At 42.1% G+C, this 19,067-nt stretch overlaps 1 protein-coding gene across 1 annotated transcript in view; it reads right to left on the reverse strand.

Annotated features, from left to right (window-relative positions):
* Positions 1-853: 853 nt before the first annotated feature.
* The window catches only part of LOC113115042 (PEX5-related protein-like), a 75,172-nt gene continuing 56,958 nt past the window's right edge, over positions 854-19,067 (reverse strand). The window contains exons 10-14 of the mRNA XM_026282260.1: positions 10,199-10,269; positions 9,797-10,015; positions 6,915-7,080; positions 2,844-3,001; positions 854-2,703 (exon numbers count right to left, since the gene is read on the reverse strand). Coding sequence (XP_026138045.1) covers positions 2,514-2,703; positions 2,844-3,001; positions 6,915-7,080; positions 9,797-10,015; positions 10,199-10,269 — 804 coding nt within the window. The 3' untranslated portion in view covers positions 854-2,513. The remainder of the gene's footprint in view (positions 2,704-2,843; positions 3,002-6,914; positions 7,081-9,796; positions 10,016-10,198; positions 10,270-19,067) is intronic.

The following is a 19,067-nucleotide window of genomic DNA, read 5'->3' on the forward strand; positions in this document are numbered from 1 at the left end:
CATTATCTAGGTGTATGCACAAAAAGCAGGAATGATTCCTGAATGTAGAATCACAACGTAATAAAGGCCTATCAGCAATTTATTAAAATGGAAATCTTTTCCATGTAGTGCATTGCCAACTCTTTAATTGCAAGTGCTTCATTGAATTGCTTCCTGTTAATTATGTTCATATTCAGACAAAATTGTGCTGAATTATTACATGCCCACAAATTGATTTCACACATTCTGCACCACTGGATGAACACCATATTTGCATTTATGTATCTCATTTGTTATTGGTTAGAAAACTGCTTGTTGAAAACTGCTCAAATATCACAAAAGCTAATTAAGGGCTGAGAATTTCTATATATGCACCCAAAGGTACTGACAGCACTAAAGTGATTCCAGTTACAAAGAAAGTATTTTGAGTCGCTTTATATCTGAAGATGATATGACAGTTCATGAAACACAAAACTTGCCAAGTCATCCACCTCACATTCTCCCATTCCCTAAAATCCTAAAGAAATCCATAAACTAATTTTAAGCCATTCTCCTTTTCAACCACACAGCTTTATTTTCAGAGCCTTGATGATGTAAGGTGTCTAAAATTTCAACTTGCAGAGGAAATCTTGGATAACCCATATCAAATCTAATGCTTACAGTATTTAAGGTCATTCAAGGTTATGTCTTAATTTGTGTATAATATAAGATGACATTTGTACCACTGCATTATTTCAAACAGAAGGAAAGCAGTGTTCAGTGTGTGCCTGTGGGTGCTGCCCTGGTGACAGGATTTCTAAATAATTTAAAGGTCAGGGGTGCCCTTAGATTTGAAAGGAAACTCAGAGACACAATCATATTTCAGTTCTTCTAAAATACAACTTTAATAAATTGGTTATAAATGCATCCTGTTAATATTAATGTTAATGTAGGATTGAAAGATGATAAATGATAAGTAGACATGCATACATTGTGTGACTGTTCCATGAAAGAATCTATTTTACAAATAAATAAATAAATTTCCTCTTGCTATTCTGCTCTGCAGCCCTGGTCATAGCAAAACTAGTGTAATTTACTACAATACATGTCATCAATGCCCGCATACTGTGTTCATACATGGCATATGTATGTTTAAATATTGTCATATACAGTGTATTTGTGTTGGAATTTTGGTCCGTCAAAAAATGTATATCATTAGTAGTTACATTCACTTTAAAGTTAAAATAGACCATAAAATAGGGAAATCTCTTTTGTGTGTCATACATGCAATCATCAGATTTCATTTGTATTATTTAAATTGTAGGTGCATCTAATGAAGCAATTTATCTGACTTTGCCCAAACTAAATTATAAAGACTATTAAATGCTATTTATGTCTTTAAATACTGTGTGTCATTCATTGCCCTTCAATTATTTCAGCTAACTCCTGTTACACCAGTTTTCCTCATAATGCATAGTAGCAAAATTATAAAGACACCAAAGTTAGTTAGGTTTTTTTTTTGCTAATTTTAGCAATAAATAAATATATAAATTGCTGGTTTGCATAGTTATGTCTTCAACGAAAATATCCAGCCTAATTGTATATAAAGGAGCCAAAATCATAACTGTTCTAGCACATGGCTTCTTTGCTAGAAACTGCTCTATCCATATAAATAGAAAGCAATTTCAGTCACATGAATTGCACTTCAAACTTACCAGGCCAAACAACTGAACTAAATGCCCAAAACGCTGTTCATAGATTTGTGAATGTATTTAGTCCCTTTATATGTTTGGGCTAACGGTCTTACATAAACTCACTTTCAACATGATACTGCTTTTGCTGTGACCTTTCATGCAGAGTCTTTGAAGTTACTTCCCACCGAGCCCTGATCCAGAATGCCCTGGAGCATGCAGCATTAAAAGGGTCTTGCTGGAAGCCTGGGGAACACGCCCTGCCTGCACACATGGGCACAGATCACCCTGAAAGGGTAGTGTCCTAAAGTGAAATTCAGCTAGCATCACTCTTCACACTGCACTTGGCCTCACTGGGCTTAATAGAGGACTGGATATATTGCTATGCTCTTTTCAGCGAAACAACGTCGCCACCTTGTGGAAAGACACATAAATTAACATAGTAAAATGAACAGATTAAAAACACTCAAACTGAACAAAAGTTCTTCAGAATTGGCCGTGATAAACAGCTAGGTTTTTGAAAGGATTAATACTCAATCCCCATCCACAAGCGAAACAATATTCCTACAACGAGGTTTGGTTAATTTTTCAAAAGTATACACAGTTTGCTGATAACCTATAAAATATAACAAACATCAAGGAAAAGGTGCTTTAGCTCTCACTCTCTTTGACATTTATTCCTCTACTTTCAAAACCTATCAACTATTCTGTTTGTGCTCTATAGGAGATAAACACCCTCTTTAATAACCTCTGAAGAAGACAGAGGCTGCCCATAAATACATCAAAATTAGCTGTGCATATCATATTGACATTAACTTTTAGCCTATTGTACATGAATGATAGATTTCACAGGTGCAAGTTTGATCATATATCCATGTTAAAGGCCCTCATTAGGAGGTCCAGATCTCCCACGCTGGCTGCCTGGAAAAGTTCTGGTTGGTTCATGAGGGAGAGGGCAATCCGCAGAGCTGCCCAGATGTTGCTGGACATCACCTGATGACTCCTGCTCTTCTTTTGCTGGTGCAAAGCTGTCAGGAAGTTGTTCACTGCCTCCCTGCAAGAGAAAAGAGAAAGGTCAATCAGACTGTCATCAAAATTGAAAGTTTAGAAAGCTGCTTTAGCCTATTTATAACTACGCTAAGGAGACAAACAGTTCTTTCCCATCAACCCCTGCTCAGTGGTTCGGTTCATTACCTATGTGCCCCTAGGTTGATGCAGCTGATGCCGAGGTTGTATCTCGAACGGATGAAGCCTGGCTGGAGCTCCAGAGCTCTGGTGTAGGCCTCTACTGCCTCCTCACTGCGGTCCCCATTTGCCAGCGTGGCCCCGAGGCGATTCCACAGCAGATAGTCCTACGAAAACATAGAATTGGCAGAGTAAAGGGCAATCTAGGACCGGGGTTTTCCATCTGAAAGTTTCAGAGAAAAAATTTGTTTTTTTTAATCCTACAGTATTATTTTCTGCATTAAAAAGACTGGACACAAATAAGTATTATTATATTATATTATATTATATTATATTATATTATATTATATTATATTATATTATATTATATTATATTATATATTTCAATAGCATCTTTCATACGAGGAATGCAAGTATTTTACATTAAAAAAGCATTACTTCATGTGAAACAATAAAAAATACAGTAATATAAGATCGAATGAAAAAATGAAACCTACTTTATAAAGATAAAATATATATATATATATATATATATATATATATATATATATATATATATATATATATATATATACATAAAATATCAATTAAAACCTAGTTATTAATTATACACAACATAACACACTTTAAAATGCTTATAAATTACTTGCTAATTGAAAGCTGATGTAAAGAGAATTATTATTACCGTATTATTTTTTTTTAATGGCTGACATTAATTTAGTGATACAACTGTACATCCATGTGGAAACATGATAATATCTTGTAATTATTGTTTAAATCTTATTAATTTTCAAATTGTTTGTCTTAAATCAACAGCTCAAGAAAATGTTATGGGGTTTCAAACCAAAATATAACTTCCTTTTTAAGAAACATGATATTGGTTTTCATACATTTCCACTGTAGAGGACACCAGGACTAAATGTTTAGAATGTTTATTATGCATTTTGGGAGACACAACAAATGAATAGTAAAAATTATTGCTCCTTTAATTGCTTAACTGCTGGAACAGTGTATAGATAACCTTATGTTTAATGGGAAAACCTCTAGGGGCTGCTATGGGGAACACCTCGTCATGACACGTGTCTGAAGCATACATTGAAAAAACACCAACTTGTTGGCCGGCGACAGCCTCCGACGTCACTACCGGCGCGACTATAAATCTGCACCGGGAGAGCACGTCATTATCTTCTTCATCTTCACTGACTGTTTTGCTTGAAGCGTGCATCTGAAAGAACCGGTAAGGGCGATCTTTCTCTGTTTATTATGGCGACAACTAGCAAGCGCTACTCTGAGCTCAGAGTTCTCCTCTCATATGAGACTGAGTTCTCGTTTTTTTCCCCAGAGCGCTCCAGTATTGTTTCCATAGATCGAGTTGATGACTCGAGTAGATGACAAACATACTGTTTTGAGATGCAACATTCCATCTATGAGCTGCTCTATCAGAGTGCCACGAGAGCCCCTCCTTAGAACAGTATTTGAAAATCCATGCTATGGTAAGTGTGCACATGAAGTCTTTGCACACTTTCTGAAATCCACACTGTGGTAAGTTCGCACACTAGTATTCTGTGTTATTTCTACAATCCAATATGGTGAGGGTTTCGCGCGGTTGCTTCGTGCCCTTTCTTTAGTTGGTAAAAGCCCCATTCATCTTGGGCACCACTCCACCTATGTATCCTTGGATACCTATCTAAACAGGGTGTTGCTACTAGAGAACTGTCGAGACAGCTCTTTCAGCAACCTTATGTGTAAGCTAGCGGTAGCCCCTGTGTGACAGGCAAGACTTGGTAGAAATGCTAGGTTCTTAGCCTTATCCCTTTCAGCCTTCAACTCTACCCTGGGCTGAGGCCCTAATAATTAAGTTGGGTATGTAGCTTAGTGTGGCGAGTGGGGCGGGGCCGAGAGGCGTGGGAGCGAGGAGTGAGGCCAGGTGTAGTGATTGGAGATGAGCTACACCTGAGCCCCACCGCTAGTATCGAGTCCCACGTAGGAGATGGAAGGATATAAAACTGGAGTGACGACCGTGAAGGACGAGAGAGGACCAGGCCTGGGACATTACTTTATGTTTTGGTTTTTATTTATGCGCACCAGTCGTCCGTGAGGGGCTGGTGCGCCGTTTTGTGTTTATCTTTTGAATTATTAAAATGAGTTTGGATTGTGCGCCGGTTCCCGCCTCCTTCTTCCCGATGAATATGGAGATTTGTTTGTTACAGTGGTGCCGAAGCCCGGGAGAAGGAGGGACGCGCTGCTGAAGATCCCTCGCCGCTGTGGTGAATCCGCGGTGCCCTCGAGCTGGCGAGGTATGTGCCGCCATGGACGCTCGAGGCGGTGGGCTGGAGCGAGTTGCCGGGGACGGGCGAGCTCGCTGCCGACCGCCCACGACAAGGAGGGGCGGCTGCCGTCCGTGAGGGAGCGGAGGAGTCGGCGCCGTTCGCCAGGGGGCCGGAGCCTGCCGCCTCCGTGACGGAATCCGGAGGGGCAGGGAACGGGGGACTCCTGCCGCTGCCCAAAATCGGAGGAGCCGTCGCCGTCCACCGGGCGGCGGAGGAGTGTCGTGCCGTCCGCCGAGGGCCGTCCAGTGCCACCGCCGGGCACCGCGGAGGAGATCACCCAGCCGGTGGAGGGCCGAGCAGCAGTGCGTCTGGGAACCGGATTTTTTTTTTTTTCCTCTCTCCCCTCTCTCGTCCCTGTCGCTCCTCCTTCCATCTCCTTTTCTCTCGCCTCGTCTGTCCTACCCCCAGGTTCCCGCAGGTCCCCTTGAGCTGTCTCCCTCGGAGGGAAGGGGGGGGGGGGAGTAGAGCGCAGTCTCGGGAGTACCCCCCGGCCTGCGAGGGGCGATGGGGGTATGTGGCGAGTGGGGCGGGGCCGAGAGGCGTGGGAGCGAGGAGTGAGGCCAGGTGTAGTGATTGGAGATGAGCTACACCTGAGCCCCACCGCTAGTATCGAGTCCCACGTAGGAGATGGAAGGATATAAAACTGGAGTGACGACCGTGAAGGACGAGAGAGGACCAGGCCTGGGACATTACTTTATGTTTTGGTTTTTATTTATGCGCACCAGTCGTCCGTGAGGGGCTGGTGCGCCGTTTTGTGTTTATCTTTTGAATTATTAAAATGAGTTTGGATTGTGCGCCGGTTCCCGCCTCCTTCTTCCCGATGAATATGGAGATTTGTTTGTTACACTTAGGCCTTTGGCTGTAAGGGGTACTGTCACAGACAGCCGTCTAAACGTCCCAGGGGCAACTCCCATGGAAATGGTAGAGTTGGTACTTAGTGCTCGCCATGATTCTGGCCTGCACTCCCTTCAGCATGGCGGCGTGGATATAATGTTCCCCATAGCGGCCCCTAGAGGACGCAGTTCGAAGTTCCCTCGAAGGGAACTGTCTCAGGTTATGTATGTAACCATAGTTCCCTGAGTAGGGAACGAGACACTGTGTCCTCTAGCTCCCTGCCATGCTTCGGACGCAAGCTTCAGACAAAGAAGATAGTTACGTGCTCTCCCGGTGCTGATTTATAGTCACGCCGGTAGTGACGTTGGAGGCTGTCGCGGGCCAACAAGTTGGTGTTTTTTCAATGTATGCTTCAGACACGGGTCATGACGAGGTGTTCCCCATAGCGGCCCCAAGAAATGTCCCTTTCTCAGGATACTGTATTTTAAAAATAATGTTGTAAAATCCAAATACGCTTCATAGATCTTTATTGGACAGCTTAAAACAGTAATATAGGGACACTGGAATGATAGCTGATGTCCTTGCTGCATCAAACCATGTGTAACAATGTGTCACCCCAGAGGTGTTCAAGAACTTGCAAGTGCCTTGGTGTAAAAATGGGGTACTAACATCTCACAGCAATAACCGGCAAATATTTTTCAGTCCATGAGGATGAGATGCACTCAAATCTAAATCTAAAGCGGGTGGTAGCCACACAAGATATTTATTTTGACTTTTGATATTGAAAATATGTATATTTATAACAACCCTGCTCCCAAATCAATGGCTATATTTTGTATGCATGAACTACTAAATCAATGTGCATAACAGATAGAATAGTATTTAAAATAGTGATGAATAGGACCTTCTGGCTCACCTCAGGCCGGACAGAAAGTGCAGTATTAAAGGCGTCGACAGCTTTGTCAAACTCTGAGCTGAGGTTGAAGAGCACACCAAGGCCTGTCTGGAGATCAGGGTCCACTCCTTCAGAATTCTGCTGCATTGCTTCCTGATACAGCTCCAACACCTCCACCAGCTGAGAGCTATATACACACACATAACAGCATTAGCAAAACACTAAACAAAGCCAGAGTCTAAACCAATATGATGCTATATTTAATGGCGATAATGTAAACTGTCAATCAATATAGATTTCAGTATATTGATTCTATTGCAGTATCTGTGCAGGCATGACTGCTTAAAGTTCTCGAAATGTCAGAGCAATAAAGAAAAATGAATGAGAAAATTAAGAGGGTGACTTGCTTGAATGAAATCTGTTTGACAAGTTAGTTTCTTTAAAGGGATCATCAACTGAGTATTAAAAATCCAAATTTTAAAATTGATCTTTAGAAATATGAGAGGTCATTGTACTATAAAAACATCTTTTATTTTCTTTATTTTCAATGAAGATCCAGACCACGTCAGTAAAACATTGGTCCTTTGTTCAATTCATTTAACCATGAATTCATTGACAAACAAGGCACAATTAGACACAGGATTTTCAGAAAGATTTAAACTAAGAGACGATGCTGCTAGACTATATTGGATCTGACTGTAATGTTGTACCACACAAGTGTGAGTAACTGTTTTTATTATGTGGTCACTATTTCTTTGTTTGTTATTACAGATTGTTTAATATGTACTGAGTATTTATGCATTTCTAACCCAAATCAAAGCAGCATCCATCTATGAAGGATGATCAAACATGTACACAACTGTTAGCCAAACATACCAGTGGATGTTTACTTCCAATTCTACAATCTTCCATGCCTATTCAAAGTAGTTGAAAAAGTAATTGAAAAAGGTAGTTCATTACCCCTCATTACACAATAACATGTCGAAATGCTCATTATGGCAAGTATTTACACAAATACAGTTGGTCATATTATATGGTTAAGTGAACCTAAAACACATGGTAGAAATGTTAATCAACATATTGGATCCATGTGTTAAGACTTAAAGTGCAGCAGCCTTGAACAGTGATTATGAACAGTAATTCTGTGTCATTATTGTTAATCAAAAAACTAAAGAAGAGAAAATCACTCATTGCTGGACTGATAAACTTTCATTGCTTTAATAAGGAAAAACTTAATTCATATAATGATGACTATACAGTGTTGTATTTTAAATGTGATTATTACTTTTATGTAGTATTTTGTGCTTGAATACTACTGTGAGACACACCTAAAACATGTAAAGCTTTGTTTATTAAATTATTATGTCTTCTACTGTACATATTTGTCTTACTTGTCATTTGTATCTTTGTTTTTATTACACTATTGATTGTTTATCAACATCTTGATTACTTGCACTAGTTAGCCTAATACACAGGGGTGCACATAATTTTTTCAGCCTTGTTCTCATAAGAGAACCTGGAGATTTGGTTTGGTCCTCGTTAACACAGTTTTTTTATTATTATGAAAGTCTGTAGGTCACTGGCTCGGAATACACACACAGACAAATCACTTGAGGGGATTCTACCGATCAAATTATTTAGCCTAAGCATCAGAATTCACAAACCAATGTCCAATATTATTTTGAACGGAAAAGAATACAAGAGCTTGTAATCACGACTTCATAAAGGGGAAATAGGACGTTTCCAATAGCGCATGAATGCAGCAGAAAAGCGCTTTCTCAGCACAGTAGAATGCATTGTTTTGTTAACTTTGTGGTTTATTATTTTGAGTCGTAAGAGACGCAGTGACACGGCGCTCTCACAATATATTGCTTTACACATCTATCGCTTTTGCAGCTTAGACATATTCACGCAATCATGCAGCTCATATCAGTACTTTTAAATGAAAAAAGTGCATAATACACTACTTTTGATTGCATTATTAGTTTTGTGCATATGATTGTACCTGATTCATTTTCATTCATTTTCAAACCTAAAATCAGCAGGCTTCTATTTTGGCGGATTGCTGGCAAGTAATTATCCACCTTTTCCTTCTTGTAAAATGGGTGTGGCTTCCAGTCTCATCTGCATCTACTCCGTCCAGCAATTTTTTGAATGTTTTGCTGCTTGATATTGTAAGTTGGTGTGTCTTATTTTATTTTAATATATTATCTTAATTATGAGCATACTTGTTTGTAGAGCAAACAGTTTTACTGTTGTCATTCTCCTCATTATTTACCTATAACGTCTAATGAACCGGAAGTCTCACCCATAGGCTTACTTCCGCGTTGAAGAAAAAGGTTGACATGCGCTTCCGGAATTTAATGCTGCTGCTGATTAAAGCGTGTCAGTGAATGAATACAGTTTGCACTGTGCTTTGAAAACGGCATGGGATAGCCTAGATTTATGCTTTCAGTTTGAAAATAAATCTTATATTGTACAGTTTATCAATCTAAAATGGTAATTGTGTATTAACAGCTGTCAGCCATGTCGGTACGCAAATTTGCTGTCAGAACTTATTTATATAGCGCATTTTTTATTTTGGTCGCACATGCGGACCACTTATGTGCACCCTTGCTAATATATATGCTGTAGTATTGAAACTGTTAACAAAAATTGTGTCATTTCAAAATCAAAAGTGTTGGTAACATAACAACCTTATTCATAAAAAAAAGCATTGTGATATAAGATTTTGGTCATATCACCTACTCCTAATTTTAATTTACAATCTTTCAGTCAGTACCTTTATCCACTATGCCACGCTAGTCCCGCCTTTATTAAAACTAAAAAAAAGCAGACCACATACATATGATTTATATATGCAGTATGTGGACGTTAATTCCTGTGAGTGAATGTGAATGTACCATCCGAGAGTGGAAATGTGGGATATGAAGGACCCTCTGCGGCGAGGCAGTGGGGAACCATCTAGAGGGCTGCGATCCTGGAGTAGATGTCTGTATCTTGGGTTGTATCTAATCCAGCGGTGGAGAGCCTCACAGGCTTGCGGTTGCTGTCCTGTATTGGTCAGGCTCACTGCTAGGGCCAACAGGGCCTTCAGATTGTTTGGGCACAGCTCCAAACATCTGTTTGAAAAAAAAAAACAGACGACAAACAACTATTTTTGCAATTCGACTTATTACCACTAATTGTGCAAAAGCTCTTAAAGCATTAAGGTAATTTCCTCATACATCATGTAACATGTTTGCAAATATAATAAGACTTGTGACTCCGCATAAATCACAAACCCCCCTATTATTTCTACTCACCTCTGAAGACAAACAATGGCTGCCTGCTCATTCTCATTCTCTGCTTGTATGGTACCTAAAACCTGCCAAGTCTTTGTAGAGGGGGAAAAGAGCAGTATTGTTTGAAACAAAGTCACAAAATTATTAGAGAAAAACTAAAATATAACAGCTTGAACATATATAGCTTGAAGGTCACTGTAAAACAGTATAAAATTAGTGGGCCTGCCAGTTTTCTAAAACATATTATTGTTCCCTCTCCTAGCTAGGCCAATGCATGTAATGACCCATCACTTTGGGGGTGATGGTGGTGGACTTTAATGTGGTTTTGATTCAAATTAAACAGGATCATATTCATAAGCCATCCCAGAGGTTTACGCCATCTGTCTGGGATTGCCTTGGCACTTAAACCATGGGAAGCTTCATTAAATATTTGATGGTGCTGACTGGCCAATAATGAGATAAAGCAGGAGCTGTGAGGAATAAAATGGATTAGCAGTGGAAATTAAACATATTTGCTTTGTGCAGTAAAAAAACTGTCATTTTAAGGGGATAAAACATTAAAACTAAACAGAATTGAATACAGTACATAATTATTTTGCTATTTCTAGTGAGCCGCCTTGATGTCTACTGATTACTGATTCAGTCCCCTCATAAGGGACTGATTTAGAATGATCTAAATATAAATTCTTAAACTTTAAGATTTATTGGTCACCCCAATCTTCTATACATTACTATTCAAACATTTGGCATTGGTTATGTTTTTGACAGAAGTCTTTTACTCACCAGTTGCAATTATTTAATAAAAAATACAGTAATAAATTATAACAATTAACAAAATGATATATAATTATATAAATTATATATAATTATATAAAACAATTATATTGCGTAACATAGTTACAATTTATACTACAGGGCAGTTGGATTCTTGATTCTGATTGGTTAATGAATATTTCACGAGTTCACATCTACGTATATTAATTCAGTAAGGTTATGCGTATTTGGCGTGCTGTCCGGGTGGAGGGCTCCGAGCTCGGGATGAGGCCCGAACCCAGAGTACTCCCCCCGGTTGTGGTAAGAGTAGATGGATCTGTGGTGAGGAGAATGGGGTGGAGGAGGGATGCTGAAAACTGTCAATGAACAGAGGTAGGTTCTGCTGTCATTTATACCTTATCATGGGTTGATTACTGATTGGCCTCCACTTGTGTTAATCAGGTTAATGAACTGCGACTGTTCCTCCCGAACTTTGTTATAAAACTACATTTCACGAGTTCACATCTACGTATATTAATTCAGTAAGGTTATGCGTATTTGGCGTGCTGTCCGGGTGGAGGGCTCCGAGCTCGGGATGAGGCCCGAACCCAGAGTACTCCCCATAAAACAAGAGAGGAAAGGACAGCCGCCGGACTACTAACCCCCCAAACGCAGAGATTTGGCGGGCTGACTTTTTTTTTTTTTTGTGCCTCTGGCAGAAGCGGAGGAGCAGGCAGGTCTTATTGGTTGATGGATGAGGAAGAGGCGGTTACGATGTCGGTAAGACAGGTTCTACTGTCTGCCTGTGAAATGTATTGATTTGGGAGACGGACTATGTCCCTGCGTCCACTGAGAGACTAGTGCTCGCTGGACAAACTGAGGAAAAATATGTTATTGAGTCCGCTGTGAGACTAGTGCTCGCGGACTGATAGAGGAGACAAATAGGTATTTTCTGCGTCCGCTGGGAGGCTGAGGCTCGCTGGACAGACAGAGGGAAAAACGAATGGTAAAAATAGATATTTACTGCGTCCGCTGAGAGACTGGTACTCGCTGGACTGACGGTGGAAACCGATAATATTTCTTGCATCCGCTGAGAGACTGGTACTCGCTGGACTGACAGTGGAAACTGATAAATATTTTCTGCGTCCGCTGAGAGACTGGTGCTCGCTGGACGGGCAGTGGAAACGAATAATATTTACTGCGTCCGCTGAGAGACTCGTGCTCGCTGGACGGACAGTGGAAACGAATAATATTTACTGCGTCCGCTGAGAGACTGGTGCTCGCTGGACGGACAGTGGAAACGAATAATATTTACTGCGTCCGCTGAGAGACTCGTGCTCGCTGGACGGACAGTGGAAACGAATAATATTTACTGCGTCCGCTGAGAGACTGGTGCTCGCTGGACGGACAGTGGAAACGAATAATATTTACTGCGTCCGCTGAGAGACTGGTGCTCGCTGGACTGACAGTGGAAACGAATAATATTTACTGCGTCCGCTGAGAGACTGGTGCTCGCTGGACGGACAGTGGAAACGAATAATATTTACTGCGTCCGCTGAGAGACTGGTGCTCGCTGGACGGACAGTGGAAACGAATAATATTTACTGCGTCCGCTGAGAGACTGGTGCTCGCTGGACGGACAGTGGAAACGAATAATATTTACTGCGTCCGCTGGGAGACTCGAGCTCGCTGGACATGCGGGTGAAGACAGAGCAGATTGAATATATATATATATATTTTTTTTTTTTTTTTTTTTTTTTACTCGATGAGGGTTTGGTGGGCTTTTTTGATGTGGAAACGGTTGGTTCTTATGTAGCTTTGGAAGGCATCTGAGGACCACCTTCCTAGAGCTTGGATCTGCTGCTGGGAGAGACCTTTTTGAGCTGCTGATGTTGCTGCCCCAATGCGGAAGGAGTGGCTTGAGAAGTTTTTTGCTGGGATTCCTGAGTGTTGGAGGACGGATTTCAGATGTTTCTGAAACCAGAAGCGGGTGACTGGTTTGTTGGATTCGTCTATGAATAGGGGATCGAGATGGCAGTTAGCTTGGGAAGTTCTCCACTGGAGGTATGCCAGAACGGATTGGAATGGTTGGATGGGTGATGAGAGTTTGAAAATGTAAATTAAATGGCCTTTTTTGGTTTGGTCTGTCTTACTTTGTTTGATCAAAAATGATATGGTTTCGTTATCTATGACTGATAAGTCTGAGATGGTGGGGTGGGTTTTGGGATCGAATTTGGAGGTGATGGCGAGTTCCGAGCATCTAAGGAAACCGAAAAAGGCTAAAATAAACATGGCATCTAATGTGCGGGCGATATGGAGAGACAGGTAGCCGGTGCGGAGGGTGTAAATGCATTGGGTGAGGATATCTGATGTTATGGGTTGTCTTGTGTCGGGACGGTTTGGCTGGGATCGTTGAATCCCTTTGATTAAGAGGGAGGTTTGTGAATTATTTATCTCGGGTGAGGGGGCGCCGTATATCAGTTTGTGGAAAAATTGAATGCCACTCAGATACCCTTTGATAGAGCCGACTTGCAGGCTCTTGATGCTGTTAAGGTAGGATATGAATGAAGTGATTGTGAGGAGAGAAAAGTCTGGGAATGGTAGATTATAGGATACGTGGAATGTTTTAAAACATCTCCACGCGGTCACGTAGGTTTGGAGGGTTCTGGGGGAAACTGCTTGGAGGATTGTGTCGAGTGATGTGTCGAGGAGGGGTTTTAGCGGATGTGTTACGGGAATATCAGTTCTGAATATGGAGGAACTGGCGTTGGGAAATTGTCCGCCCCTGGAGCCAGCGTCCTGAATTTCTGAAACAGAAAGCGAGAGAGAGAGTCAGCGATTTGATTTTCTGAGCCCGGAACGTGTTTGGCGACTAAGATGAATTGGTCGCACGCTGAGATCCAGGTGAGGCGTCTTAAAAGAGGCATTATAGCCTGTGAATGAGAGCGGCCTTTATTAATGCAATGCACTGTAGCGTCGTTGTCGCAATGCACCAGAATGCTGCTGGTCGTCCATTCTTTACCCCACAGGAAGGCTGCTACTACTATGGGGTAGATCTCAAATAATGCGGAGGACAGAGGGATGTCCTGTAATTGTGGTGGCCAAGGAGACGCGAACCAGCGACCTTGGTAAAATCCTCCGAAACCGACCGAGGGGGCGGCGTCTGTGAACAATCGGATATCGACTGGGGACGAAACGAGGTAGCGGTAGAAAAGAGATAGACCGTTCCATTGGTTTAGGAATGTTAGCCATAACTTGAGTTCGTCGCGACAAGCTTGGGTTATAGAAATGCGGTCCTCTAGTGCGGGGACGGAGGACGCGAGCAAGAGGAGGTGCGAAATGAATGGGCGGCCTTGCGGAATAATGCGCATAGCGAAATTTAGGTGTCCCAGCAGGGATAGTAGTTCACGTTTAGAACAATTTGGGTTGTCGGTGAGGGTAGATGAGACTAGGATGATTCGGTCGATTTTCTCTTTGGGCAGGGATGCTTGGAATTTGTCTGAATCCAATGTAATCCCGAGGAACTCGATGGATTTTGCCGGACCCATCGTTTTCTCTTGAGCAATAGGGATTCCGAGTTCGGAAAAGACTTTTTGGGCCGTAAGGAAATGTGCGGCTGGTGTGGCTTCAGGGGGCGAAATTATTAAAAAATCGTCTAGCAGGTGAATGAGGTGGGGAATGGCGTAATTATTCGACAATATCCAGCAAACTGCTTCTGATAGCATGTCGAAAATTTTTGGGCTGCTTTTGCATCCGAAGGTTAGGCGTACGGCGAAGTAGTATTTCCCACGCCAGCGCACTCCAAAAAGATGCCATGAATCTGGATGGATAGGCATAATTTTGAAGGCTGAAGTAATGTCGATTTTTGCGAGCCAAGCACCCCGACCTGCGATTTTAACCATGTCGATTGCTTGATCTATGTCTTGGTATTTAAGCGAAAATTCATCGAGAGGAATTAAGCTGTTAATGCTTGGAAACGGGGAATTGTGCGGGGCTGATAAGTCGATAATGAGACGTTTTTTACCCGAAAATTTTCTTGTAGCCACTCCGATGGGGCTGATACGAAACATGTTGAATGGGGGAGTGTCGAAAGGGCCGATCATGAACCCAGATTCGACTTCTTTTTTTATCAGATTGTCGACAACTTCAGGTTCTGTTAGGGCGGACTGAAGATTATTGCAGATAGTGTTCTGTGAGAGTGGGCATTCTGCGCCGGGTTTAAAGCCGTTTTCGAGGCCTGTCAGCAGGTATTTGGTAAATTCGGGGTCCGGATGATGAGCTAGTTCAGTGTGCATGCGTGAAATATTTACAGGAGTCGATAAGTAATTTTTAGAATTTTTATTAGCAGATTTGTACACTGGGCACACGAAGCGGGCATGAGCGCCGCCGCAGAAACTGCAAACATGAAGGTACCGGCAGCGCGATTTGGTGCATTTACCAGCGTTAAACTGGTTGCAGGGCTGCCTGCTTCCTTCAAAAGAGGGATTTTTAAATCTTTGATTATCTAAGGCTGTTGCAGGACGTGGCACATAGCTGGTGGATCTAACTGGGCTGGTTCCTGAATGGGGTGGAACTGAAGGATTAACTTGGGGGCACAACATGGTTGAGTGTGCCACTGACCTGCAGACTGCACAGGAAATGTTTTTACAGCCCAGAAATACCCTGCTGTGGAGATCCTGGTCGAGAGCCCCCCAGTATGTGCACTGGTTCCACTGGGCGACTCGCACTGCGCTCTTAGCTGAAAAGAGTTTGTGATAGGTGTAGAAATGCCCGCCCCCATAGGACAGCGCGAGCTCTGCTATTATAGCCAAATAATCATTCAGTTCGCGCCGCCTGTGGGGGAAAGCTGAACAGATGATTTCTGTATATCTAGCGAAAGCGATAGTGAATTCAGGAAATGATAGTAGGCGGGATGTGTGGGTGGTTGGATTTTTTAAAGTGACTGAGAAGTCCCCGCAGTCTATTTGCCTGTCTGATTGGGCTGCGGGGAGCAGAGAGAGTAGAGATGAAAGATCTACGTCCATACCTGCGAGGATCTGTGCCCGGATGTTTTGTGACACGGGAGGTGGCTCCATTGCGACGGCATTGGACGGAATGGGCATCTGTATTGCTGTGGAAAGAGAGTACTGGTTTTTAGTTTGGAGCGAATAGCTGGGGAGGGTATGTGCCGGGTCTGTAACTGTCATCGGAGGCCTCGCGTTTTGATGACCTGTTGAGGTTTGAAGAGAAAAGTTATTAGGATGATGTGGAGGAAAGGGAAGGAGATAGGTAGGGTGATAGGAAGGATTATAGGCATGAGCTGCCGGCGGGGGCGGGCCCGCGCTTGTCTGAGCTACGGGAGCTGCAGGCCACTGGAAGTGGGCGGGGTTATGACCTGTTGGGTGGGATTGTTGATATGGTTGGGCCTGTTCTGCTAGCGTCGGTAGCTTCGCGCTAGCGTTTGCGAGAGGAGCTGGAGGCCACTGAAAAGGAAAAGGGTTATGAACAGCGGGATTGCCTGAGCGAGTAGCTGTGGGGGGGCTACTGGGCCCGGCGGCATACTGCGCTGCTGCGGCGTAAGTGGTGGTGGAGGGCTGGGCCTCCTCAGCAAGTGAACCTGCCCTAGCGGACTGAGGGGGGCGGCCCAGGCTCGATGAAGGCTTGTTCCTCCGGGTCGATTGATGAAGCGAGCCGGATCTTGTGCGGGAACCCGACGGTGGTGACTGGACTGGTGAGTTTCGGGCAGTGCGGGATTTGCTTGGTCTGTGGGTCGTCTTAGGCGTTGCTTGTGACGAGACATACAGATCGTATAGCTCCGCTTTGTGCATTTTCCTTGACGCCGGTATGTCTGCATTCTCCAGCGCTTTCCTTAGTCCAGCTACGGTCCATTTCCCGATAGGTGGGACCGTTGGAGTGGCCGAGCCGTAGGAGGATGCTGGAGAAGATGGCGTTCTTGCCGGGGGTGGTGAAGGCTGGTCTCGGCGTCTTGGTGCGCGCAGGTCTGATCGGGCCGGTGTGCGGCCACGAGGAGAAGCCTGGGGCTCAGGTGCGACGTCCGGCGTAGGAATGATGGTCGTGTGGCCGTCGGAATGCGAAGGTGCATCCCCGGCGATATTCGTTTCTTCATCGGATGAAGAGCTTGGTTTTCTCGACATGGTTCGCAGAGAGGAGAGCTGAAGAGCTGTTGACTGCTGAAAACTGTCAATGAACAGAGGTAGGTTCTGCTGTCATTTATACCTTATCATGGGTTGATTACTGATTGGCCTCCACTTGTGTTAATCAGGTTAATGAACTGCGACTGTTCCTCCCGAACTTTGTTATAAAACTACATTTAGGGAAACACACCCTTTAACACTAGCACTACCGGAGTTCTATAACTACTAGAACTGCCAATAGCGGTCATTTTGACTGTTCATACCAGAGAGCAGTGAATGACATTTTTGTCATGTTATATTTACTTCAAAGCTTCTATGGTCATGTTTTATGAAAAATGTGGGGTAATTTAAGCATACATAATATAATATGTTCGTGATATTATTGTGTAAGAGCTACTAGACCTCCCACAAAAGTGCATGCCGCAATTTGCTTTCCGCAATTTGCATCCGGCAAGCTTGAGATCAAAGTTTTTCACTGCAGTTAAAATGTTGTTTTTGAAAGTCAAAATGTCAACAAATATAAAATGAAGCAGAATATTTTGTTAGATAAAAATATATTGTGAATTTTGGAAATGATTACATCTGTCTTTATTCAATACATTTTGACTTTTGGAGTTTACAATGCTTTAGCATTATCGGAAATGTTTGGACCACATGAATCGGAAACAATTTTATGCAGCCTCTAATGAAATCTAGAATGAATAAATAGTTCTGTTATATTAGGACAGATAATAAACATCATAACACAAAATTGAATCAGTGTCAGACGAACTGTCAAGAGACCAAGAGACATCGCTCTCTGCTCCTCCATCAGACTCTGCATCATCAATGTTCTCAAGCAAGGATAAAACCTCAGTGACAGTCATTTTCTTTCTTGTTGCCGTTTTGATGGTAAAGCTAAGTTTTAGCTTAGCAAAAGCATACAAAACTGCCACAGAAAGGTTGCTAGGCAACAGCTACGCACATCTTTAACGGCGGGAAAAAGCGCTGAGGAGATACAACGCCTGTAATATATGTGCGGTCAAATTGACCGCTATGGCCATTCAAGGTAGAAATACTCAGAACTCTTTTGTGTTTTGTAATTTTAATAAAATAACAATGTTAAAATAAAATTTACATTAATTTAAGAAAAGTCATGGAACTGTAGTTATATGGTTTTTATTTCAACAAAGTTATTACATTGCAAATCTTTAAAACGGTCAAAATGACTGCCTTGGTAGTTCTACTGTTAAAGAGTTCCAGGCAGGTCTTGAATGCATTACAGTTTAATATCACTTCGCCAAATGATTTCAGTTATTTCAAATGTCCTTAGTTACAGCCTACAACTGCAAAAGAACAAAAACCCACAAAAAAATGTATCAAGCATATAAATATATTAAACAATAGGATAAAAATGACAAACAATTTTTAGGTCTTCCCCCCAAAATTCTGTTTTATTATCTATGGAAGAACTAGTGTATTTCTCCTGCTTTCTCCCATATAAATGAAAACACATACAATACAGACACACACACACACTCGCACTCACACCCCTAGTAAAAAAGAACCTATGCCATATTAAATATAAAAAATATTCATACTACTGTAAGTATACTTCAAATTAATTTACATATTTATTGGTATATCACTTAAACTGATATAAAATTATAATTACATTTTATTTGGATGATTTCTTTATTGTACAATGCACATTTCCTAATATTATGGCAAAAACATTTAAATATCATTATTAATAAGAATTTTATGATTTCTTTAAAGCTGCAGTTGGTAACTTTTGACGCTCTAGCGGTTAATAAACAGAACTGCTTGCGTCTTGCGGAAGAACCTCGTAGCCGGAACTACTTCTCTCTGTTTATGTCTATGAAGAATCACAAAGGTACTGGGTTACTGCGCCGCGGTACCCCTGAAGCAATCTAAAATAGTCCGAATATAAACACTTATTATAGGTGCACCCTAGTGATTCAGGACAAGCTAAAAACACGGTTTGAAAAATGGATTCATGG

The sequence above is a fragment of the Carassius auratus genome, chromosome 2 (assembly GCF_003368295.1).
Source record: "Carassius auratus strain Wakin chromosome 2, ASM336829v1, whole genome shotgun sequence".
NCBI classification, from domain to species: Eukaryota; Metazoa; Chordata; class Actinopteri; order Cypriniformes; family Cyprinidae; genus Carassius; species Carassius auratus.